Raw genomic sequence first — 26187 nt, forward strand, 5'->3', positions numbered from 1 at the left:
AGACAACATATTTGGTCATTTAATTCAGAGGACTTGTTGGTCTGTTGGCTTACTTATTATTGTTATTTTGATTATTAGGCTTTGACAGAGGTTTGCATGTTATAGATGGCTTCGTTGTTGTTGTTGTTACATGTTTTAACAGGTATGCACCACGATTGAAGATACTTTACAGTGTGTTTCAACGCTCTTCACTCCAACACGTTTCTATTCAATTTTAAATGATGTAGAGAACAATCCATTGACACAGGAAGGCATATTATTGTTGGGAATAATATTAATGTTTTTCCTAGTGTACATGTTAATGTTGGGTAACATTTTGTTTGAGGAGAAAAACAGATTTAGGGAAGCAATGTATGTCATGTATGTCATAAAGTTACAATCATATATTTTTTTACATATTCTATGGTTAAAATTGTTGGTTATGTACTGTACTAAACTTCCTACCCATTTCCTCTCTTCATACAGTATTTATATTCTATTTTACTCAAGTCATGAATTACATCTGAATTTTACACAGTGACAACAAACTATCTGTCTGGTCTAGTTTATGTATCTATATTTTAAATTTATTCTTACTCCTATTGTGCTTGTCCTGGTTTGTCCTTGTTAAGGTTGAAATAGGTTCTCCAGGTTGCACATAGCAAACACAAGGGTTGTTAGGAGATGGTTGCGTGGCTACCTCTTTCAGTGTCCTGTCCTCCTGACAAGAGATGGATCAATTGGTCTACTCGCTTGATGTGCAGGTTTGCACAATGCATTTTTGAGATTTGTGGGGTGTGTGTGTTGGCTCCTCAGTGAGCCTCTGTGACCTATGGTTAAACACTTTTCTGCGCAGCTTCACAGAGATGTTTAAATGTAAAAAAAATGCTGAAAATTCCAGTTTTCAATGGATTTCCCACCTGCATGATGTTATTTTAAACACTCATTCTGGTCTGTACACATGTTACCAACAATGTAGAAAGACACACCGAAGGTCCAACCTTTAAACCAAATTGAAAAGCATGGTCCTTTTTAAAAAGCATATCTGGAATTGTTTTGTTCACAGAAATGACTCAAAAAGTTTCAGCTCAGGTTGGCTCTTTGTGTCAGTCAGTATTTACTGTCTCAAACTTGGTGTGATGAACACATTGGTGTCCATCCATATATTGGTGTCCACCTCCTTTAACCATCCATATGGTTAAAGGAGGTGGTAAACTGAATATGAATGGAGAGTTTGAGCCCTGATAGAGAATAAAGGGAGATTAAGCTCAGAAGAAGACATTAGGATGTCCATTATGAGGCCGAAACCCAGCCACAGTGGTAGTCAGCCTCCCTATGTCTCTGCCCTACATCACCGCAGAGTTTAGTAATGGCATTGTTGCTTCATGCTCTGAAAAACAGAAAAGTCTACCAGCTGCCTCTCAAAGCTTCATCTGCCTGTGGTGCAAGGTGAGGGGCCGCATTGAACTAATCACATTAGCATATCAACTCGCCCTCTGCTGTCGGAGGGCTGGAATACTAACCTCATAGAACAAAGGGCTATTTGCCAATTCAAGAATTAATGTAATCCAGTTTACCCCACCTCACATAGAAGGAAGAGCCAGATTGGATTTGTATTCAAATGGGAGCAAGTGTCCGTCTGATTCAGTGCAGGAGGCCAGATCGTAGGAGTTACATCATTGCCCTCGGGCCTTGTGTTTGTCTGTGTGCTGACTCCTGCAGACAGCAACGTCCGTGGGTGTGCATCATTGCGTGTCCGCTTATGTGCAAACAGCTAATGAAAACTGAATAATAACCAGTGAAATCTGAATAATCTGAATATCAATTCCACCCACCTTCCTTCTGCCTCTCTTCACAACTGTCTGGCTGTAATGTTTTATGTATTATTGTTTTTGTTTTGTCTCACTGCCTTTTTGTTTGTTCCTCAGCAGGCCTAAAGTAGGTTCAGTCGAGGAGAGGAAAGGAGCTGGAGAGGGGCGAGTGGTGACGTTTCGTCCAGATGTGGCCTATAATTTGTTGCATACACTGTTCTTTGGACTCCTGGCTTTCAGCACTATGAGGTGAGCTCATACACATGCACATGTAATAGCATGCTCATATACAAGCAGATACCCGAATTCATACACATTTCCAAGCAGTCACATTGGTTTAATTCCTACACAGGGACTCTTCAAATGTACTTTTCCTCTTGACTGCTTGATTGTGCGTACTTGTGAGCAGATGCTGAAATCCAAGTGCCACTCAAAAGCTGTTCACCAAGTGTCTGAACAGTCCACTTTAGCCTTGATCAGCTCTACACACCAAGCACCATCCCATCCCATCCCACCCCACAGGGCCTCAGTCTATTGGATGGTGACACCACTCACAGCATGGACATAAAGACCTGATGAACTTGGACAGCTGATAATTAATACTTTGAACCACACTGTATTACCAACACACCAAATTTTCAAACCTGTATGAGTCAATGCCTGTAGTTTTATGCACTACAAAGACCAAAATTGATCATTCTTTGAACTCAACTCACTTACCTGTAACAGCAATTGTCCAATCATAGACTTAGCAACCGTAACCAAGCACAACAGACCTGTCAAGAATTTTAAGAGCAGGCCCAGCTCTAGACAACAGGGGACCCTAAGCAAGGTTTTCTTTGGGGGCCCTCCTTAATCCGAAATTGTACTTTACTTGTCTGTGAGTAGGCCTATGCAAGGGTGCGCAAGGGTGCGCTAGGGTCCATGTGATGTAAATTTTGTCATCAGAGGGTGTACGTGTAGGCTCTGTGTGGACATCCGCATACCTCCAATTTGTTGTAGTCTGCGCGGCCACTACACTACAAGCACTACTTGTATTTCTACTGCGCATGTGTAGAACATGTCCTCCAAGCGGACTCCAAAAAGTAGTATAAACAGAACTACTGTGTGTGTGTGTGTCTGTGTGTGTGTGTGTGTTGTGTGTGTATATATGTATATGTTAGCTTGCTAGATAGCATTAGTCAAGTTCTTGCCAACTCCTAAAATGCTAGCTATAGGCTACATGTTACATGACATAATGTATCTTTGCTAACTTACTTTTTGGCTGACCATTTACTGTAATCAATCATCATTTATCATCATTTGTCATTATCTGCTCCACTTAACACTGTCCTGCTTTCTTTTCTCCTCCTCCTCTTTCTTTTTTCACTCCTGGACGGATAATCTGTTTCTATATTGCGTAATGTTAGTGAGTCCAAACAAACTTATGTATCTGTGACTCACAGAGACACCAATGAGATCGGGCCCCTTAGGGGGGTTTCCTAGTACTGGCTGTCGCTGCAATAGTATCGCAGTTAAGGGGGATACCCACATTTTGAGACAGTGTGAGTCAGCCCTTGGGGCAGGCGCTTAGTTCGCTTATATATTGGGCCAGCTCTTTTTTGGAGGGTGATGTCTTGTTTTGTCTCTCTTCTAAAACCAAGAACACAAGAGCAAAAATGTAAGGAATGGACTGAATAGTGTTTATCTACATAAGCTGCAATAATAAGCATGCCTGGCTAACCAGTTTACTATCTACAATAGTAACTCAGTGGTATGTCCAAGGCCAAGAAACATTAACTTGTAACTTCACTAGTTTGTGAGGTTACAAGTTAGATAAAAATACTAAAAAAAAAAACCCAAAAAAACAAACTGTGTGGTATTTCCCCACTGGGTGGAAGTCGGTCTAGATGCTATAAGAGTTTATGCTAATGTGTAGCAGCTCTATCCTGCTCCTTACACATTTGGGGACAAACACACTCCAACAAATCCGGCCAATGTTACCCAAGACAACATTACATTTTCCAAACACATTGGTTAGTCCTCATCCTCAAAGCCTTTATCTTGTAATATTAAAATTGAAACATATGTTTGAAAATACCAACAAGTATTTAAGCTAAGCTGCACTAAACAAGTTCATATTCAATTTAAATAACTCTCTGATTTAACATTTTTCCTTATGATACTTATAATACTAGGACTAACTAGCGCTACACTACAATACAAGCACAGTGCTGTTTCTTTATTTGCATGTCTTCTACAGAAATCATTGTCTGCTTAATCAGAAAGCTAGTTGCAGCTAATAAAATCTGCCAGCAAGAGCAGTCATTTCAGATGGCAAAAATGATGGCTGAAGGCTACAAATGAGAAGGCTGCTTTTGTCTACCTTGTGACATGAAGGTCACATTGTTTAAAAAAAAAAAAAAGCAATCTGCCACGGTTATCATTGTAAGCTGCATATGTGCTGTGTGATCATGGAAAATTTGACAGGTGTAGAAACAGTAACTAAGGGGGATGAGGCTTAGTGAACAGTCTCTTTGGTTGTTAAGAGATCTTTAAACCCTGCATATACACAAAATAGGGCATGTCTGAAAACAATGCTGATGGAAGAATATGTGTGCCTCTAAGGAAACTGACCCGTGTGTGTGAATATTTTGGAGTTGATGGGAATAGAAAACAGCAAAGTAGTTATCCACTGAACCCAAGGCTGTTGTGCTTTTTTTTTTTTTGGCACAATCATTACATGCCTTACCCAGGCATACTACTCTATGGATTATGTCCAAAGGTTTCAACCCACAGCAAATATCTTCATAGGAACAGATAGAGGAGAATGTTGGTATTCCAGGGATGTAAGAAGTTGTTGGGACATTTTGTGCGTTAATGCCATCATAAAATGTAGTACAAAATGGGGAAAGATGGTTTATATTTACTCATTTTCACTCTTTTTCTTGTGCAGATAGTAATTTCTTGTAATTTTTCTGTCAGCCAGCAAGACATGCTGTATCATCCACAGTTGTATTTCAGTGAATTTAGGGGACACTTAAGTAGCATCATCATCCTTTGGCAGGTTCCCACTGCTGAGTCTGTCTCCAGTTATAGATGCCAGGACCCGACTGTGGGGCAAGAGCCCTGGCTCCACCACTGGCACTTGGGTTTTGCCATCGAACAGAAACATCTTTCTTGGGGTCGACTTTCATATCCAGCCACTTTTCCTTAATTTCCGGAATGATTCGGCTCTCTGAGCTGGCAGCGTTTACTACTGCTGTGACATGCTGGCTCTTGACAAATTTGCTCTTATTGGTCACACCAGAGCTATGACCACCAAAGAAAATGGGCTGACTGGCCTTGACCTCTGAATCAAGTGCCTCAGTTTTACACTCAGTGAAGTCTCTCCCTTTGTCAGTGTTCTCCATTTTTCTTTGCAAAGTTAGCTGTTAAAACTAATCTAAAGTGTTTCTAATCTTGTTTAATATGTTTTGCATTCTGGTATTTGTCAGAGTTTAAAATATGAATTGGTTGATGTCAGTTGGGGCTGAAAGTAATGATTATTTCCATTCCATTAAAATATCAGGAAATAGTTCAAAATGTCGATCAGTTTCCCAGAGCAGATCCTCATAATTAAGAAGGTGGGATTAGATAATGGTTTCTATTTTTAGTTAACAAATGATATTGACAATTAATCGATTATCAAAATAGTTAATTGGCTAATTGTTTAACCAACTAATCGTTTTAGCTCTAATCAGTAGTCACAATGGACTCGTCATTAGCCATTTACAGTTCGGGTGCCTGGCTGATATGTTGCTCAAGCAATCAATTACAATCTGTTAATTTTCGAGAGATTAAGCCTTTTATTGTTGTGGATATTGTACTCTGAAATTGTAGCTGTGGTTAATTGCGGGAGCTAATGGGGCAACCTCATGATTATTATTATTTTGATTTTGTTACAAATCATATTGTAAATGGAAAATGTTGCTGATTACCAAATTCTGTTACCAAATGGCAAATCTTGAAAATCTCTTCCCTCTCTATCTCCACCTACCTTGCTTATCATATTTGTTTATTAATTGATTTATTTATTACTTCACATTTTAAACAACCACACACTACAGTTCCTCTCACAGAAAGTTGTAATACCAGGGTTTCTTTGCTGTCTTTCCAACTCTTTTTGTTCTACTATCTTACAAGACCCTTATCCTTTAGAAATCAGAAGCTAATTTCACATGTTTCAAATTTTTTGGGTAACATCATATTTGAATTTCAGTAAACATTTTACTGTTTTCAGTTTAGGTCTTCACAAATCTAGAGGATCATAGTGTTAATAATTGGTTATCAGCTAGTAGCACATCAATTATAAAAGATAAAAGACAAGTACAGTGTGCTATCCTGAATGGTATATGGTATTGTATTTATTTGCACATTGCCTTATTATTAGCTCTGTAATGTCACACAACTTGACTAATATGCCCTGTGGCATGCAGCTTTTCCTTTTTACATCTGTAATCTCAAGCACAACAACCCTCCCAGTTCCGACCCCCAACCTTCATCTTTAATTGTCAAGTGGTATTTGTTGCTGGCATCATCAATATATTTCCCGGGCTGAGTACATTTCAAGCCGCAACACAGGCTGCCATGCCTGACATCCATGATTCATTATTGTGAAAGTATAATTGCCTTTAAGTTTGGGCTCTTTGTGAGGAGTGTCAAGAAAATCAGAGAGATTACAATTGGAATAATCACTTCCTTTTCCCTTTATTAAAAGAAACCTGCAATTATTCAGTCAAAAAGAACAGAAATTCTGTTATCTAGTTTATTAACAGCAACATGCAGATGGAGGTTATCAGTAGTTCATATAAGTAGTTTAATTTGACTAAGATTTAGAGTGTATTAAAGCCAGTAGATTGGGTTATTGTGTATGTAAATGTTGCATGTTGTGTTCTTCTTTAGGTGGTGTTCAGGATTTGGAAAGACATGTAGTAAACAGTGCATTTAACAAATACCGTACATATAATGCATTCCTGTTATAGTCAGGAATTAAAGTAGTGAATGAATTCGCATAAAAAGGGAGAAAAAAGAGAGCTTTTTATACTCAGCAGCAGTCAGGTACAGTAGTGCAGACACTGACACATTTGATTTCAGCACTTTCTCTAAAGTGCTGAATAAGAGGGAAAGGCCAAAAGTGCAGAAAGCCATTCATTTCTGTCAGGCAGCTCCTTTGCATTTAAAAAAAAAAGTATTGAGATTAATTTCTGAGGCTGCACTTCTTTATGCCTCCTCCCCCTCTCTCTCTCATGGCTCCTGTTCCTGTCAACATTTTTTCAGCACATTGCATTCTCTTGGTCTCCTCTATGCTGCTCATTCCTCTCTCTTTAATCTTTTCCTATTTGTTTTGGGCTCTAATTATGTGTGCTTTGGATCAGAACTTAGATAATAATGCCATATTTTAGACACTAAATAAAGTCTAACCACATTGCAACCATATCGCTAAGTCTTCATCTAAACTAAGGAACATCATTAAGTCCAAGCATCAAAATTATAAAACAAATTCCCTCTCTTTAATCTGTCTGTCCTTCTGCCATGGAGATGGTTTGAGTTTCTTTCTTTTTTTCTCCAAAGTGGGAGAATGTGGTATCTATTGAGTTACTAATGAGTGGAAATCATAAGCAGGTGAAACATTTAAAACAAACTTTTTAACACCAAACACCACTTGATATTCTCTCTCTTTCTCCCACTCCCTACCCAGGATGAAGTATATATGGACTGGCCATATGTGTGCGGTTGCGGCATATGGTGTGTGTGGTACAGAGTTGTGGACTCTGATCCTCAACACCCTCCGCTGCAACAGCAAAGTTCTGGTACGAACTCATAACTGCACCTCTGCCTCCAGACACCTGCTACACTGTTGTTTTAGCTTCCTTTAGCTCATTGTTTTGGTTATGGTGGCCCATAAACATGACTCCAAATGAATTTTAATGTTGCTCTGTGTCTGCTGGATGTGTGAATAGGCAATTTTTTGCTAACACATTTGGCATAACAACTTCGTAACATGACAATATGTCAGATGGTTTCAGCTTGACCCCTAATTGGTCAAAAAAAGGATATTGCATCTTTAAAATATTAGGTTGTATTCACTTTCACTACGGGTTTCACACTATTTCACCCATTTTATGTAAAAATGCATATATGCACATATGTTACGCATCACACTATGACACTCAACTATCCTCAGTGTTACTGTTGGCCACTGGTAGAGGTTCAGACGGTTCTCTGTTTGGCCACTCAGTAACCACATCAGGACCATGCTTTGCTCAAAGACTCTTCAGCAGGATGTTTTTTAAGAAATTGGAGAGCTTTTTACCCTCATTTCGCTACGCAGATCCTGTATGCCTATAGGGTTGGATTGAGCAACTTTCAAAGTCACAGATCAGCTTTTCTTACCTTCAAAGCCAGCCTTCAAAAGCCATGAAAAAAAAAAAATTCTAATGTGTAGCTTGGCCAGCTATGTTTTCAGTTACCTTCATCCAGTGGAGGCATCTGTTACTGGAGAGAGCTACATGATAGTAACTAAGCCTGGGAATAATTTGAAATGCTTCAGTACCAATACAATGTCTGAGTTTCAATATCTTTTTTTTTCAGTACCTCAGCTTTAGGAATAGAAAAATATGTTTCTATAAAGGCCTGTTTTCATTTAACAGAAAATGCCAGATTTCTCAGAAGTATGACTTTGCCTAAATAAAATGCAGTCTAAAATAAGTTAGTATTTTAGATCAGGAAATATCTGATCAAAGACGACGTGACTTTAAATCTTAGCAAACTTTCAATGCCAAATTTTAATGACTGACATTTCTGATTCTTGATGCTTTGAACACATTTAGGTCAGTACTCAGAAAGTGTTGAGGTTAGTCCTGGTAACAACTAACATCTATGTCAACAGTCTCCAGCAGACATGACAGTGATCTCTCACTCTGCTCAGCTCTTTGTGAATCACTCTTGAAAGGTGTCTTCTCCTTTTTATATTTTGCTGGTTTGACATGAAAGTAAACCGTAAAGCTGCCTAATGACCAGTTGCATTTTAATCTACAGCCCTGGTGATAACATTGCTACTGAGACCACTAGGTGTCAGTGTGGTCCTAACTTGACAAACAGCATTAATCAGATAAGGAATGATACTTGAATGAGCAATGCTTCTCTGTCTGTCTGTTATCTCATTCTGTGCTCTTCTTCTTTTTTAGGTATGTCTCTGCCTGACTCTCGCTTTCTCTGCCTCTGATATGATTATATTCTTTCATTTCATTATAGCTGTTTTCTTTCTCTCATTTTGCAGTTTAGGCTTGTCAGATATGCAGTTCCACTGGCAATGATCGGTTTCCTGTATTACAAGGTATGCCATTTTCTTGGAGGTTTATGTTCATCACTGCATTGTCAGTCTCATTATGGAGCCGAGTCAGTTTGTACAAACTGTGTGCAACGATATGAGAAATGGAAAATGCCTGAAATGGAAGTTGCGAAAAAAAGCAAACTCACACGCAAACAGGATACCAAAATGATTGCTTTCCTTTTTTTTTTTTTTGGCCAATGCAAGAGTCTAAATGGTTGTTACTGATATACTCAGTGCAGTAGTGAGATGTTATTTAAGATACATCAGTAGGTGTGATACTCTGTTTAACGGTCTTAATGAATGTTAAAGCTGACTTTTCCATCACACTTGTCTCTGTCTGTTTCCCTCTAGTTCTGGCCTAAGCTGATGGAGGAGTTATCAGAACTGAGGGAGTTCTATGATCCAGACACTGTGGAGCTCATGACCTGGATTAGGTACACACATACACACACCCACGCTCACAAATCCAGGGCTCACATCAAATTGAAGCGAATCTGATTAGCTTGTTTCCGCAGATCAAGTTTCACTTTGCTTGATGTCCTTGATTAGTCTCTGTGTGTATGCATGCTTGTGTGTATACATGTGTGTCAGTACTTGTTTGCGGGGGAGTCTGGCCGATGAGTGATGGGAGCCGATGGGTCTCCATGAATAAGACATGGGGGTGCTGGAAAGGACCCAGCTGTTGGCAGAGCTCTAACCCACCTCAGGGTCTCTGTGGCCGGGCTTTCGATCAAGAGCATCAGCCTGATGGGATCTGAGATGAAGCTGTGATTTGGAATGGCTCCGTGCTGTGGCTGCTGTGTGTGTTTTTGGGTTTGCACATCTGTGTGTGTGTCTGTCATTTTATGGTCCTCAGGTTGGATGTGGAGCATTGGGCTAGCTGTTGGCATAGCTGTCTGTGTTGCATACCATGTAACTATGCAACCATAATGTCTGGCCAAGGACACATCACATCACATGCTGTCTCCTGTCCCAAATTTCTTTATTATACTACATTCAGACTAACACAGTGAAGTGAATGTCAACTGAATGGGTGGTTCATCTCGGAGTTCATCTACACCAAGTCGGTTAAATTTGTAAATGCATCTTCTCTTTTATTATTTATGAGCCACGATTAAATCACTATTTCATACTCATTCAATTATCTGACAACAGAAACAAAAAAATACATAAAAGAGAGCAACTAATTCATGAGTTCAGGTCTAGATTATCACAGAGAGCCGGAGGGGACTGAATGGAGGTTGAATGGGATGGCGCTAAGGAGAGTAACCAGCTGTGTCTGTAGCCGCCCAGTCACAGTTGACTGTGTGGCAGTAAAGTTAAGAGGACAACTTTGTGTCCTCTCTGATCTATCATACCGCTGTTTTCATTAACTTGTATTTATGTTTAATTTGTCAGTGTCATGATTGTAAAATAATGATTTGATCAGCAGGGCTGTGTCTGTTCCACTCGTGTTGGCTGTGATGCTCTGGAAAAAAGTAATTTTACACAAACATCTTACTTTTTTATTGTTTAATCTTACTTTTTAGATGTAAATTTCATGTTTTAAAAATATATTCTGCAAACTGTATGTATTTGATTTATTGATGATTTTCTCTTCTTGGCTTGTTACCTAGTCAAAGTCTATAATAATCTACACAGTATTATCATAACAATAGAATGTAGATTTGTGGTTTACTGAATTTGCTTTCAGTAAAGCGTGTCGTACGTGGGCGTCCTGCATGAAAGGATGATTGAATATGAAAGCAAAAATGTCATTAAAAATAGCTGTAAAAAGATTGGATTGTTAGCAGACAATGATAAGAAGGATTGTCCAATTATTGTGCTGTTGTGTTGGATAAAGATTCACATTTGGACGTCGGTGTGCATATTTGTGCTTCTTTATACAGTTCGTTGTGTATGCAAATATTAGATTTGACAAGTACATCCTGTTTTGCACTATAAGTGCATGCGTAGATTGTGAGTATGTGTGGATTTAATTTAAGCCTTTGTGTGCATGTGTGCACGCTTGCCTTTATAAACTTGAAATTATCAGTCAGTCAGTTACACAGGAGGATATATGCCCCATCAAAAACAGACTGAATCCAGTTGAGCTGATAGGGGGTCTCAACATCTGATACTGATGCTTTGGATTGATGATGCTGATTGTTATTATTTTGTACCAAAAGTACCAAAATCCTATAAGTGTCTCTGTTTCTCATTGTTTTTCTTCATTATTCATTCTTGTCAGGATTGGAAATCCTTTAAAACAAAAATCTGATAATTGTACAAACCTCTCCATTGAAACACAATGCTAATTAAAAAGCATAAAAGTGCAAAATTAGAATCGATTTATGATTGAGGTCTTCCCCATAGATGATCACTGTAGCTCACTTCTACACTGAATAAGTCATAATTCAAAGCTCATTGTTTCGATGCCATCGTCATCAGCATGATGACACTGAGTGGACCAGATGCAATTTTTAAGAAATGGACAATTTTGGTCTAATCCTATTAGACAGATAGTGAAATGGCACAGACAGATGGAGAGAGAGATGGATAGTGAGACAGAGGAGGAGAGATGGGATTTTGAATGTATTTGTGTGTGTGACATGGGTTCCCTTCCCTCTGGAGCTAATCCCATTAGGCTCTGAGGATTAGGGGCTGCCTAGAGTTACCTTGGTTGGGGCTGAGAGCAGGGCGGAGTGCTAAGCTTCTTGCTGCTGCGCTAATTACATTCCAGATGAAAGTGTTAAAATGGGAAAGGGGGTTCATGTTACGCCGTATTCTCTTGGTGACTGAAACCGAGGTTATTAAGTTTTATATGTAAAGATCACAGGAGATTCTCAAATTGTGGCATAATGAGGGGGAGAACAAAGATAGACACATACATATAGAAGGGAGTATATTTCTGGCCTGGCTAGCGTATTTATGTAAAGCTGTCAGGGGTACATTGTGGTAATTCTAGCTGCAGGGAATGTGATGCATGTATGAATCATGTACCACTGATAAAGGTTGCAAATGTTCAGAGAAGGATTTAATGTGGCCTGTTGTTGAAATCAGAAGAAAACAGGGTATTTTAATCTGTGTTGTATTTAGGTTGTTTTGATGCTGAAATGTGCTTAACAAGGATGCAAAGTTCAGTAAAGTCCTTCTTTGCCAATTCCTATTTCAAAAAAGAGTGTATTAAATCAGAATTAGGATTAGGGTAAGGTAAAGATAAACGTGTTGCTTTAGAAAATGGATTTAGAGATGAGATTAGGATTAGATTAGAGGCACGAAGGCTCACACAGGAGAACTGATACGTGTCCTAGGTCCTCATGAGTATAGACATAAGTGTACTAAGACAGGTTGATGAGGGGATTATCCTAATTCCCAGGGCAATCATTCATGACCCTGGACTTCATGGGCTTAAAGAACTAAGGTGTGGGTTAATGTGATGGTTCTGCTCAGGGCCAGCAAATTCCCTTACTACTGGTTTGGAGGAGACCACCAGTGAAGGAGGCATGTCAGGCCATACTCTGCCCCTAGCCAGATCATTCTCTTAGATGACTGCCACTCCTTGAACAGGCAGTGAAGGCTGGACTCACATGGCTACCTCACCCTGCACCAAATCAGAAAACAACACCAGCCGATGCAAAGGAGCAAACAACAGTTGCATGCCCATCCCCCTAAACAGCACACATCACTCGGTGTCCGTTTCTTAGGAAAATGGAAGAACAGACTCAATAATATAAGACTCTAAAGCACCTGTGTCTCTCAGGCTTTCTTCTCGCTTCCTGGCAAAGACACATAACCCTCATGTATGTAAGGTAAGTAACCTGGATCACATTCTTCTGAACTCAAGGAGGACTGAGCGTGTACCTCCGGCTGATCTGGGCTCAAGTCAGAAAATGTAGCAGCAACTGGTTTTGCATTAGTATGGAGTTTGACAGCAGCTATAACCTCATCTCTATCAACGTCGTGGACAGGAGAGGCAAGAGCGGCTGGTTTAGGTCCTTGGCTATTTTAGGATGCCTTGTTTTTTGCTTTAAGTACTTTTTTGCTTTAAGTTCGATTTAAATCCCCCAGCCATGCGAGGACCTGAGCATTGGACTCTCCACCCCACCACCCACTTTAGCCTGGTGGCCAATAGACAAGTAATCTCTGCGCCTCCAGTCATTCCTTCCCCCTGCATATGTCTTATGTGTTAAGGTGTACTCATCAGCTAACACTGCGGCCTCTGTCACCGTTTTAACCTGATGCTTGTTCAGGTATGTGGTAACACATTCAGGGAGGATATCTTTTAACTGTTGTAGAAGAGCTGATTCCTTCAAATCATCCATGCTTTCTACTTCAGAAGCCGTAACCCATCGATTGAACCTTATGGACAGCTCATGAACAAGCTCTACATATGTCTGCCCTTCTGACCTCCTTAGCTTCCTGAACTGCTGATGATAAGCCTCAGGCACCAGTTCATAAGCTTTTAGCACTGCAGACTTAACCTTGAGAATGCTTTCTGAGCCTTACCAGTAAGCACACACTGTAAGAGCAAAATCTCTAAAGTCTAAATCAGACCACTGTTGTGTTTGACTAAGCCATTCAAACACATGGGCAAAAAAGTATCCACGTCCTTCTCTTTGAATTTTGGTAATAACTTTAAGTTGTGAGCTACATTAGATGTACCACTTACCCTCTTTAATTAGGTCCAATCTGTAACGCTTCTGTTGCAATTCCACTTCACACAACCTTGTAGTTACTTTTTAGCCTTTCAATCTCCAATTCTTGCTCCCGGACACAACCCACTCCTCGTGGGAATGCGCTCGTTCCTCCCGTTCACTCTCTTGTTGGTACTGCAGCAGCAGGATTTCTTTTTTTCAGTTCAAATGCAAGTTCACCGAAATCAGACAAAGGAACACTTGACCTTGCCTGCAACAGATGACCAGCAGCTGCTTCTTCAGTGGCCATCACATCACCTTTTGAACAAATAGGGACTGCTAGGGCTGGCAAAACTTCTAGCTAAAAGTGTCCTTAAAGTGGTTAGCATAGCCTCCTTACGGCGCTGCTTAGGAAGATCTACTTCATAATATTCTGCAATTTTCAGCAATTGGTCTTCAATACACTTATCCAACAATTCCATGCTTGGACATTGTACAGAATCCTCCACAGTAGCCATCCATTCAACAGGACCAACCTTCAACCAATGGAGACAAAAAGAATCAACCACCACAATGTTGAATCGTGGTATACACAAAAATAAACTAAAACAACAAACCAAAAAGCCCCTATGGGGGACATTGTTGCTGATTCCTACCATGAAAGGTAACTCCAAAGGTAAATACCTTTTATGCCCCACACTCACATTCTTTAACAACCAGCACCCTTTTGTTTGTGAAATTTCCTCTTGGTTAATGCCTATTTAATTATTCCAGCTATTACAACTGACAACCAACATCCAATACTAGATACCGATAGTCACTGAAACTACCCCATTAAACCACTCACACAACCATCTTAAAAGTTGACATAGGGCAACAAGCAAACAGGCAACAAAACAAACACTAACTAGTCCAGGAAATACCATACTTAGAGGTCCATTAACTTACTCAAGGAAGAAGGGACAGCAAAAAATAAACCTGGTTGGATCCTGGACAAGCCCCCATTTGTTACAAGCCCCATTTACTGCAAGCTCCGGCTTGCAACAAAAGAGGAAACTCACACAAACATCACCTTGAAGAGTTTTATTCGGCCAAAATATGAACAAACATAAACAACAAGCAAAGCATGAAAAATCAGTACTAACAGTAGTGTGTGATGAGTGTATCATGATGTGTGTGTGTGTGTGTGTGTGTAAAAGTACAAATCAAAAAATAAGGAAATAGTGATGAGCTGGAGTGTCTGCAGGGTGTGGCCTGGTGAGAGAGAGAGAATCGAGCAGTTCCGGTAGCCATCTTAAATACAGGTGAGCCAGGCTTGTACAGGTTTGCCACAGGTTTTCCTCTGGCAACCCTGCCCTTCACTCTGCCTCCAAGCATCCTGAAACATAACCTGTCATAGGTAAAAGACACACACACCAAAACAGAGGGTAACCCGAGCGTCTTCACAAGAACCAGTAGAGGTTCCTCTGTACATGCAAAAGCATAATTCACAAGTTTCCAGTTGATAACAGCAGTAGCTCCACGATTCAGCTGTAGGCTGATACTCTCTTCTATATGGACAGTCAATAAATCAGTAGCAACGCCTGGGTTCCACTGCCTCCAACGCTGAGTTATAGTTGTGAGTGTGCAGTTTTTAAAGTCACAAATATTGTTTCTGTCTGACTCATGTGTTTGGCCTCTCTGCTTCTTCCTCAATCTGTATCTTTACCTTTTTTTCAAATTCAAATTTACACACTTGTGTTGGTGTCAATCAAGGAAGGCTACCGAAATATAAAAAGCACTGATGATTAGTAGTAGCTTCACTGCTCTGAGCAATGCAGGGGAACAATTACATGTGCAGCATAGAGAGGAGCAGCTTAATCTCAGCCACGTGTTTAATATAAACAGCTGCTTCTCAGACTATCAGGGCTCACAGATGACTACGGTCCATACGCAGCACTGTCAATACACTGCACACTCCAGCGTAGTGACAGAGAATAGATGGATCAAAACTCAAATGTCACATTTCACAGAACAGATGTGAGTCTTGAGTGAGTTTTATTGCATTTTGAAACTAAAATTGTTGTGTGTTGATGAAGTTCTGTGTCAAAGTGTCTTCTTTTTGTCTTACCTCTGCATTGACACAAAGAAAATTCCTCTGCATATAAGACGAAAAATGTAGCTGTCAGAATCTCTCTTTCACTTTCTTTCATGAGATTTTACCATATACAGTATATTTCACCAAATACAGAGGTCATTTGATAATAGTACTCATGTGAATCCGCAAATATAAGCTCTCATATTTTTTATTTTGAAGGATTCCTTGTTTTTTTTTTCCTCCTGCTCCCCCCTCCTTTGCTGGGTGGAGATATACAGTCTGTGGTCGAGAATTATGAAGGCTGCAGTGGAAATTATTAATGAGAGCTTTGACAGCAGTTTTGCTGCAAATTCAGGAGGCACATCTAGCTACTCAGCATGGAGACCCATTCAGAGAAGGAGCAGGCTCAAATGAGAAAGTCAGCACATTTCACTGAGACATTGACTTTGTTTATCCCACAAGTCCTTATGCCTAAACAAGCAAATACTGTAGGTCGTTTGTCAGCGCCTTCCAACACGACCCATAAGACCTTTCTAAAAAATGACTCACATGAGCACTAGGTGTAGGTTAGTAATGTGGTGCCAAGAAACTGACAAAATGTAGTAAATGGTTATTAAACAGGTCAAAACTACAACTGAATACAAAAGCTTCTTATTTTTCCCCTTTACCATCAATAACTTGATAGAACAAATTAAAACTTCTTTTTACTCTTGTTTTATTTATCTTTCACAAGCTCATTTTATCTTTTGAATCATGGTTTTTCCTAATAATAATAATTAATAATAATAATAATAATATTATAATTTAATCGATTAGCTATTCCCTATTCTCCCCACCCAACATTTCCCATTTTCCCAATATATAATATAATATATCCTCTGGAGTACAACAAAACCTTCTTGCTCAGGATAAAAAGATAATGGTACCATTACTTGATTGACAAACACAAAATCGCCATGTGCAACAGTCTATTCTTTAACAGCATTTGTCAATGTTAAAATGCTAATGTTAGTTACAAACGTCTCTATACAAATGTTTTTAAGACTAAAGATAGTTATATTTGCTCATTTATACTTGTACATGACACTCTCTAGCCCCATTTCGACCAAAAGTTCCAGGTACTTTGGAACCAGAGGAACTAATCTCAGGAAACTAAACTTGGGACTAAAAGTCCCTGTTGTGCAGTCCTGTTTGCATTTCCATCACATCTGAGGAACCAGGTAGGTCCTGCAAATTAGACCCATGAGGAATTTATTGGAATTTAATTTAGACCCTGGTTCCTCTGGTGGAAACGCAGGTAGAGGGAAGTTCCTGCGGTTGAAATACTGCTTTTGTGTTGTTTTCTTGGACTTGTTTCACTCATACAGTAGCATATTTATACACAGAAGTAACAGTTCTGTTACCCTCTCACCCAGTTCTATGACAGTTCTGCTGCGCCAGCGGTGTGTATGTGAATGTGCATGAGTTCACATCCTGATGAGCAGGTACTTGCATGGCAGCCTCCGCCATCAGCGTATGAATGCGTGTGTGTGAATGGGTGAATATTGACATGTGTTGTAAAGCGCTTGTGGTCGGAGGACTAGAAAGGCACTATATATGAGTGCATTCCATTTACCATATGTATAAATCTACAGCTTCTGATTTGAAAAGTGCCGCGCCAGAGCACAGTGCCATTACGCACGGCTGTTCACCATGTTTCCCAACATTAAATCATATGCAGATGACACCAGGCTGCTACAAATAACCACAGTTATAACTTGATATTCTGCCTGTTTATGCTGTAGATATTGGATTACAGAACCTCATTAATCCTTCCAACTTTTTTTTTTTTGCATTTTTCCAGCTTTCCGTATTTTATTCTTGAAATGCTGATGGTGTAAACACTGCTGTGTCACATTTTGCAATGTGATATGACAATTTAAAACAGTTCAGTAGGATTGAGACTGAAAAAGCATTGGATTAATGCAATCATATAAACTGCTGTCTATTGCTATTGAACTAATAAACTGTTAACCCCCCCCCCCCCCCCCCCCCAATGCTGTTATGTTTGACCACTGAATTTTATAGCCTCACCAAGCATGATGTCCTGGCGCAGCTTCTGCTTTTGTGGCAGAAACTGAGAGATTCAACTCAGGGGGTTCTCGAGTGATGAGTTGAATCATTGACATTTAGTGAGCAGCCCTACTGTCTTACATGACGTCCCCAGATAATTCTAGTCCAGTGCAAATAAGGCTTGGCACTCTCAAACTTGTTTTTGTAGATCTGTCTCGTGTCCACCTGTCTGTCTAATTAAAACAAATTACTTAATCCATTCTTTGAAAATATGTGCCAGCGTTCGTCTGTATATCAATCACTCAGTAAAAATCCGTTTTTCTGTTCCCTCTGTGAAACTGTATCTTCATCCTTTTTTATATCCTCTGCTCGCCCTTTTTTAGACTCACTCTCTCACTCCCTTAATTGTCTTCTTGTCATCCTGCTCCTTGTCATGTTTTAAATTGTCTAAATTAGCAGCATTTGGCCTCATCCTTAAACGGGGAACGAGCAGCTCTGTGTGTAAGTGTGTGTGTGTGTGTGTGTGTGTGTGTGTCTTCCTCCGCATCCTAACTCATCCAGAGGCAAGTCAGAGAGAAAGAGAGAAAGAGATGTCCTTGATTGAACTACATACCTCTCAATCAGAGGTGAGACTTCAGAAAGACTATGGCCTTGCACAATTGTAAGAACACTCCCAATCACTTTTACAGTCTCACTTAGTTATCATCATCATTTCCACTCTGCACCACTTATTTGTGTGTGTGTGTGTGTGTGTGTGTGTGTGTGTGGTGGCAGGTATCTAAGTTATGTGCAAAACTTTTAAAACTAAATGAATAAAGCAACTAAGATGATCACTAAGGCAGCAACTCAGACATGTTAGATTACAAACCTCCTCACCCACACAGGTGGTTTCAGTTATTCTGAATGATTAGACCTCCAGTCAGGTTCACACTGGGTAAAGCTGTGCTGGGAATTATGTGAGTGTATGTACTAATGCAGAGTATGCAGCAATGTCACAATTTTACCCAAGAACACCCCTACTAAAGTATAAAGACGCCTGTTTGTGTTGTATTTTTGAATATTGTCAGCCTGATCAAATGGACTTCAGTGGATATCCTGGTTGACGAATGTTTTATAAAATCCATTTTATTACGTTTCATTCAGAAAACCTTGTGCTTACTTTATTTTACGTAGTAGCTAAGAAAATGTCACTTTTGTTTTCACAAATGACCACAGCAAGAACATATGTTGCTGACTGTAGATGCAGTCAGAAGTGTTTAGCACACAGTAATTTAAAAGTCTTCCCTGCTGCACTTTTTTAATAGAACAAACTGTTAATCTTGGTAGCAAAGCAACCGTTTGTTTGCTGTTTGTAGACTGAAAAAAGCTGCCTTCTGCTGCTGGAAACGAGATTGATGAGAGCGCCAGAACCAGAAGAGTTGCAGGTCATAAAACTAAAACAATAAGCTAAAAGAAGTTAAATGGTTAACTGCAGAGTCAGGTGATAACTCTCTGTGACTACTTATAAAAGAACATTGATTAGAGCAGATTTAATGTTTTTAATTACACTTGCACTCTTCCTGCACAAGATATTATGTCTACCTTGTAAAAGGTCTGTTTCCCAAAAGCTGGAAATTCCAATATGGCTGCTGGTTTTGCATCATATTTAAAGTATTATTAGGTATTTGTGATTTGCTGCTCACTATCCGAGTGGCTTTCTCTTCATGTTCGGTTTCTCCTTCATGGTGCTCTGGGAAGTTGAGCAACAGGTGCTAATGAACATTTTTAAGTACAAGTAAACCTGACTTAATACACCACTGACTTTGTTAAGAGAAAATACAAACAGGCCAGTATCTGTGCCAAGTCACCATAGTGAGTCCCCTCCTACCATGCCTACCCCCCCCCACCCCACCGTATCCCCTACTATTAATGTCATTATTTCGTTTTTATAATGTCAGTGGGGTTCGTGCCAGTGCCTTCTGGCATTTACATATGAGAATATAAACGTGAAATTAAATGTAAATCAGCTTGGAGGGGATGGAAGCTACTCCCCGGGTGCAGTGAGCAATCAAATTTACACACTTGCTCAGAGAGAAGAGAGACAGGAATGGAAGTGACCCACTTCTAGTGCAGGTCAGAAGGCCAAGACATCACCCACACATCCGCCTGCGGATTCATATCATTACACACACATTCACACAAACATTCATATCATTACACACACATTCACACAAACATTCATATCATTACAGCATACGTACTTGTGCATATCTGCTCAAGCATACGCCTGTTTTCATATTTATGAAAATATTTCACACACAGCTAGTGGGCTAGTCATTATTGTGTCAAACACATACTGCACACATGGAGAAGATATAGCTTACAGTATACTTCCTCATCATGTGTAAATTTAAGTGTTTACATGTGTAAAACCGTCTGGATGGTTAGCAGGGATGATAAGCTAGATGTTTTATGGCATCAGACTGACCACTGTGAATTGAATGTTTCTGATAATTGCTCGTGACCAAACCAGATGTAACATCAGTATACTGTGGTGCTGTTTGACTTTTTTTTGTAAAAAAAAAAGTAAGCTTTTAGGACAGTAGGAAAAGCAGGATTTTGAGCATTTCATCCATTCAGCATGCACCATGGTTACATGCTGAGGCTGCTGCTGTTCTGTCGTGTTCATTATATTTCTGACTCCAAAAAAAGACTGACTTAGTTCATGCAAAAACTTGTGTCCTCAGCCTACAAAGTCATTATTATTTGGGTCTAAACAATTTATGTGTGTCTTTTTCACGATTTTGCAAATCATTGTTCATTGTTGGAAGCGATGTAAAAGTTTAATCCACGTCATATCAGAGATAACATGATAACCAGTTTCCAACTTGAAAATTGTGTTCATGATTGTTCTGAAACCTGTGATATATCCAACTTGGTGCTTAATAATAAGGAAGTGTGTTAAAACCAAGCAAACATGGATTCCCACTATCAGCCAAAACCCATCATTAAATGTAATTAATCCAAAATTTTAACCCTTACACGCCTGACTACACATGGGAATCTTTCCCATCTCTGCCATAAAGTGTAGACAGCATGAAAGAGAAGTGTGTCTTGGTGAACAGTTGATTGACAGGTCTCTCAGCCCATCATAGTCAGTCAGGGTTTTTGCCACTTTGTTGTCTCACCTAGGTTCCACTCAAACTTCTCCCCATTGCCCAAATCTGTTCTTTTTTTTCTTGCTGCTGACCTGGAAGGCTTCAGTCAGTGAACCAAGACTCCAGGCTTTCTCTTTAGTCCCCTACATAGAATTCCTCATATAATGGGCAGTGAATGAGTGATTTCGGGCTCAGTGGACATTCCCTTTTTTTGCAGTTTATAGTTTCATCACTAAGGCAGGGTAAGACAGTCATATTTGCTGCTTTCAAAGACAGTCGAAGAAAAAAAGATCCAGAATCACACTGGACTGATTTATCTCATCAGCTATTTGATATAAAACCAATATGTTGGTCAGGGAGGACTCTTGCATCATCTAAATTTTCGATTTTCTCGACAATCATCAGATCGACCTCACACTTGGCGGGTTTATTGCTGAGGACCCAAGGAAGTGCAGTGTCAACTGTGTAGTTGTTTGGATGAGCGGTTCTCAAGAAAGCTGCAAGCAACAATACCAGAGGCCAAGCATTTCTGAGCAGGCACATTTTGAACAGGCACTGCACTATTATTGTAGAATGACTTGCTGTTGACATGTACATATCAACACAGTTATATGCAATTCTTTTGCTTTTATTTGTTTTTGTACTTGATCCTGCAATTTCCCATCAGACAAAAGCAGATATAGCTCCTCCCTATATCCAGTACCTGTTTGATTATATTGTTTGCTGTCTGACCTAGCTCTGTCTGTGGGTGAGGTGGTCTGTGTTTGGACTTGTGGCAACAAGACCTGAGTACCAAAGTGTCTAATATTCTTAGCTCATGCAATCAGTTTTGTCAGTCATGGAAATGCATTAGCAGCATGGTTCTCTGTGTAGGAATGAGTTTAGATTAAAAGTGACCCCTAGGTTAACACCTCAGGTTAGATATATGGGTATGTGGACGTGTGTTGTCATAAACGGAAGGTCTCTGTTCTTAATAGAGGCCATTTAAGGTCAAGTTTGGTTAATGAGCAACACACACACACAGATTTACATGTACACACATACTCCAAGTTGTCATATAACCTGTTAACATGGCAAAACCTCACAAGGCCTGTCCATATGCTTGAAGATTGTTGTCTTTTTTACCACAGTTACTATGCATCTTTTTCCACCTCTCTGTGAATTCATTTGTTTGGACAAAGAATGTCTTTGTATTAGGTCCTGATGTAGATAGCCAAACCGTCCTTGAAACCACATCTCTAAAAGAAGCTTTTAAATGCCATCAATATATCCCAATTATTGTGGCAAATGCAAAAAGCAAAAGCATGTGGACTGAATAACAAAGCCAGAAGATAAACTGAAGCAAAATTCAATCAAACTTTGTTGATGACTGGATGCACCTGTGAATACCAAACCTTTTCATCTCCCTCACAGACTCTTTCAACTGTAGATTTTTTTTCCCTCTTCTCTTTTCTTACTTTCAACAAACTCTAAAACCTACTGTAGTTGAACGAAAAACTTTTTATATATTTTATGTATATATTTATATATTATATTTTTTATATGCTATCTACATATTTATAGTGGTAAGTGATCTGTCCTTCTCTCTCCCTCTCTCTGTTTGTCCGCAGCACAAAGACCCCTAAGCGGGCTGTATTTGCAGGAAGCATGCAGCTGCTGGCTGGCATCAAGCTGTGCACAGGCAGAGTTCTCACCAACCACCCCCATTATGAAGATAAAGACCTGCGGGAGAGGACCAGACAGGTACTGTAGGCAGCACAATACTGTCAAGCATACACAGGAGTGTGGAAATTACCAGAGGGGCTGCAAGATAAGCCAAACACAATAAATGAAAAAGTTAAACTTTGAGGCAATGATATGGTAATTACAGTGTCAGCTATACAAGTGAGTCATGTTGATTTGAATGCCAATTAGCGGAAAGGTAACTTTTTTTTTTTTTAATTGTCTTGAAATTCTTAGGCTTCAACCAGGCTCCATGTGTTACAGTCAAATAAAATAGACAATGTAGCAGTTTAAGTGAGCGATCATGAATTTCGCTGTTTCCACCCGTGTATTAGACAGAAAATATGGCATTACATGTAACACAAAGCACACTATAGTGCTTCTAGTTGAAAACCATTTGATGCTATTTGTCTATTTTGAGAGTTTGCTGAACAGGTAGGTACAGGAGGTCAAACTTCAGATTTCTCCACATGCTAAAGTGTACGCATGGAGCTGTAGTCACAATGATACTTGTTATTTAAAGAATTTGGAAGGTAGTGGGTTCTGTTGGGGTTTGTTTTGTAAGCCTTTCCAAAACCAAGAACACGAGAGCAAAACTGTAAGGAATGGATTAAATGATGTGTTTATTTGCTCTTAGGTAAGCTGCATTTGTTGCATGCCCGGCAAACTATCTTACTGCCTACAGTTGTAACCTAGCATTACTTCCAGGGCCAAGAAATAAATTATTAAAGGTCCAGTGTGTAGAATTTAGTGGCATCTAATGGAAGAGACTTGGTAGAAATGGAATAAAATATTCATAAGTGTGTTTACATTAGTGTATAATCCCATGAAAATAAGAATTGTTGTGTTTTCTTACCTTTTATATCTACATAGGAAGGGGGTCCCGTCATGCCCACCATGTTTAACCACCATGTTTCTATAGTAACCCAGAACAGACAAACCAAACACTGGCTCTGCATTTTTGACATTTTTTGCAAGCTTTGAGCCCACTGTAGATTCTCCTACATGCTTGGAAGGGAGGGGTGAGGGTGAGGATTGCAATCTGCAACCTCTCTGCTAGATGCAATTAAATCCTAAACACTGGTCTTTTAACTAACGACATTAGTTTGTAGTGTAAAAAAAAAGCCCTGTTCATGACTAGCACATCCACCATGTGGTATTTCCTCACACAATGAGGTCATGTGCTAACATTAGTAACCCTGTCCTGTTCTTGATGCAATTCCATGTATGTAGCCATTAGTAATTAAGGGGGCGGGGTTTAATAACAGTTAATTGGCTATAAAGCTCATGCCAGGAGTGAAATACACAGCTGTTTTCCTTGATGATTCCACAAAGATGGATTCCATCCATAAAGGTGAAAAAAATATTGTGACATGGTATTTAAAACAATACAAAAACATGGTTATTTGTGCTACAGAATGGAAAATAGCTCTCAATATCAGTTCATTTAGGTATGTGAGCTGGGTGAGGTGTGAGGAGATTTTGTCACAGAGCCATTTTTGGCTGATTTTGACGACTGGAATGGTGTTGCTCTGTTTTAGCTGCAATCTTTTATCTAACAGCATTCAATGAAGACTGATGTGTGACAGTTCAGACTGCCAAACTTAACAGGATTTCTACTTTTTGTTATTTCCCTCCAGACCCTCTCCTTTCTGCTCCTGTCTCTACATTCATGGTGTCAGTGAACCTCGGAAAAAGCACAAACATTTAGTACCTAGAGTAAATTTGCTTCTGTTTGTCTAGCTAAAGTGTTCAGAGAATATAAGTCCAACAAAGTTTGTTCTTCATCCATGTGAATTATTTGCATTTTGCACAAAAATCTATCCAAAAAAAACCAAATGCAAATAGTGAAACTGAAAACACTTAGCCTAAAGATGGAATTATGTTTGTCCAGTCTGCATGTAGGTGAACATGCATGGGGGTCACTTGGAGACATTTGCTTGTATCTAGAGACATCCTTAGCCAATCCTAAGTACTGGTTTCAGGGCCGGTCTGAACATATTTTAATGGGCCGGTATCAACTAAAATAAACACAATCAAGTTCTGATCCTTGATTTACTGTTCTCCAGGGTTTGTCCATCTCAGTCTGTTGCAAAGCTGCTCCTTTACAACAGCCAGGCTGCACAGTATGAGCATATCGCTTACATATGGAGAGAAAATAAGAGCGTGTAAATGTGAAAAACAATTTTGTTAGCACCGGTGGGAATGACTCTGAGTTCTGACACCCACATTGGCAAAACACACAAATTTGCTGAGCAAATCTGTTACTGAACCATTATCTTTCCTCCCTCTGTATTGGGAAAGGGCTGTGTGCAACACATTTCAGTTAGCAGATTTTAGCCGACAACACCGGCACTGACCGTTGCTTTTGAGGCCTAACATTTTGTGTATAGCCTCGTTTATCAGTTTTGGACTTAATCTAAACATAAATGAGGCTTTTTAAATATGTAGAAGAGGAGCAGCATGTAGAGTTTAAATGTATTATTCTAGCCTATATTTACTGTTTAGTTTACAGTACTACAAACAGTGCCAGTATCCATGCCAGCAGCTGCAGACTACATTAGTTGTCTGTTCACTGTCAGCTAATAGTGTCATATTTTCTGTGCAGTTCTTCACTTTTCAACATTTAAACATGCAATTAAACTTGAGAGATTAATTAGCAAATAATTTGCTCAATGTTAGAGATGACTTGGACATTGTCAGGAAGGTCCTAGGTGTTAATTAGGGGTTGTGAGAACTCCAGAACCCCCCATATCAAGCCCCTAATAAAGCATATCAAGTGTTAATAACTACAATGCTAAATGTTAAAATGTAATTGATGTTATTTCTTGGTTGCCATTTTATTGTAGTAATATACAAGCTTCAGATATTATTTTGGTGTTGGAATCAAAGTCAGAACTTCTTCTGTTACTATAATGACAGAATCTCTCCTACACAGATAAATCTGAAAAATCTGTATTGTACCGTTGCAGCTGAAGCCACATTGCCTCGCCCATCCATCTCACTCAGCTCTGTGCTAATGTCTTGCGTGAGAGACCAGGGAATTGCCTGTAGATGGGGGCCAGTGACCTGCAGTGATTGTGTGAATGAATATGGGATCAGAAGATGCTCTGAGTACAGTGTGCATCCATTAAGCCATGAATAGTAACGTAGGAAAAATGAAGCCTAAAATGCTGCGTTCCAGTAAAGGAGAGATGAATGGTGGCGCTTGCACTAGAGTGCATCTCGGTAATATATGTGAGAAGGGCTGCAGAAGAAGAGCATTGCTTTTTTGTTTTCCGTCATTAATGGAGGAAACAATTGCTCAGACCAAGCTGAGTAAACCATATGTTTCCATTTGACTCTATTATCATACATGTTTCACCAATTAAATGATATTTTTAAATTATGTAAAATGTTTTAATTCTGGTCTTTTAATAAGATTTTATATGTTTCTCTT

General features: G+C 39.5%; 1 protein-coding gene across 7 annotated transcripts in view; it reads left to right on the forward strand.

Annotated features, from left to right (window-relative positions):
• Positions 1-26187, forward strand: part of dpy19l3 (dpy-19 like C-mannosyltransferase 3) — a 60979-nt gene that overhangs the window by 25474 nt on the left and 9318 nt on the right. For 4 of the 7 annotated variants that reach the window (XM_042406191.1, XM_042406182.1, XM_042406166.1 and 1 more), the window contains 5 exons: positions 1908-2039; positions 7510-7621; positions 9091-9147; positions 9496-9578; positions 22637-22769. In XM_042406191.1, the coding sequence (XP_042262125.1) occupies positions 1908-2039; positions 7510-7621; positions 9091-9147; positions 9496-9578; positions 22637-22769 (517 nt within the window). Of the gene's footprint in view, positions 1-1907; positions 2040-7509; positions 7622-9090; positions 9148-9495; positions 9579-22636; positions 22770-24388; positions 24813-25720; positions 26041-26187 lie in introns of those variants that run through there. The other 3 variants (XM_042406207.1, XM_042406216.1, XM_042406174.1) reach the window with 3 other exon arrangements.

This window comes from Thunnus maccoyii, chromosome 1, assembly GCF_910596095.1.
Source record: "Thunnus maccoyii chromosome 1, fThuMac1.1, whole genome shotgun sequence".
Taxonomy (NCBI): domain Eukaryota; kingdom Metazoa; phylum Chordata; class Actinopteri; order Scombriformes; family Scombridae; genus Thunnus; species Thunnus maccoyii.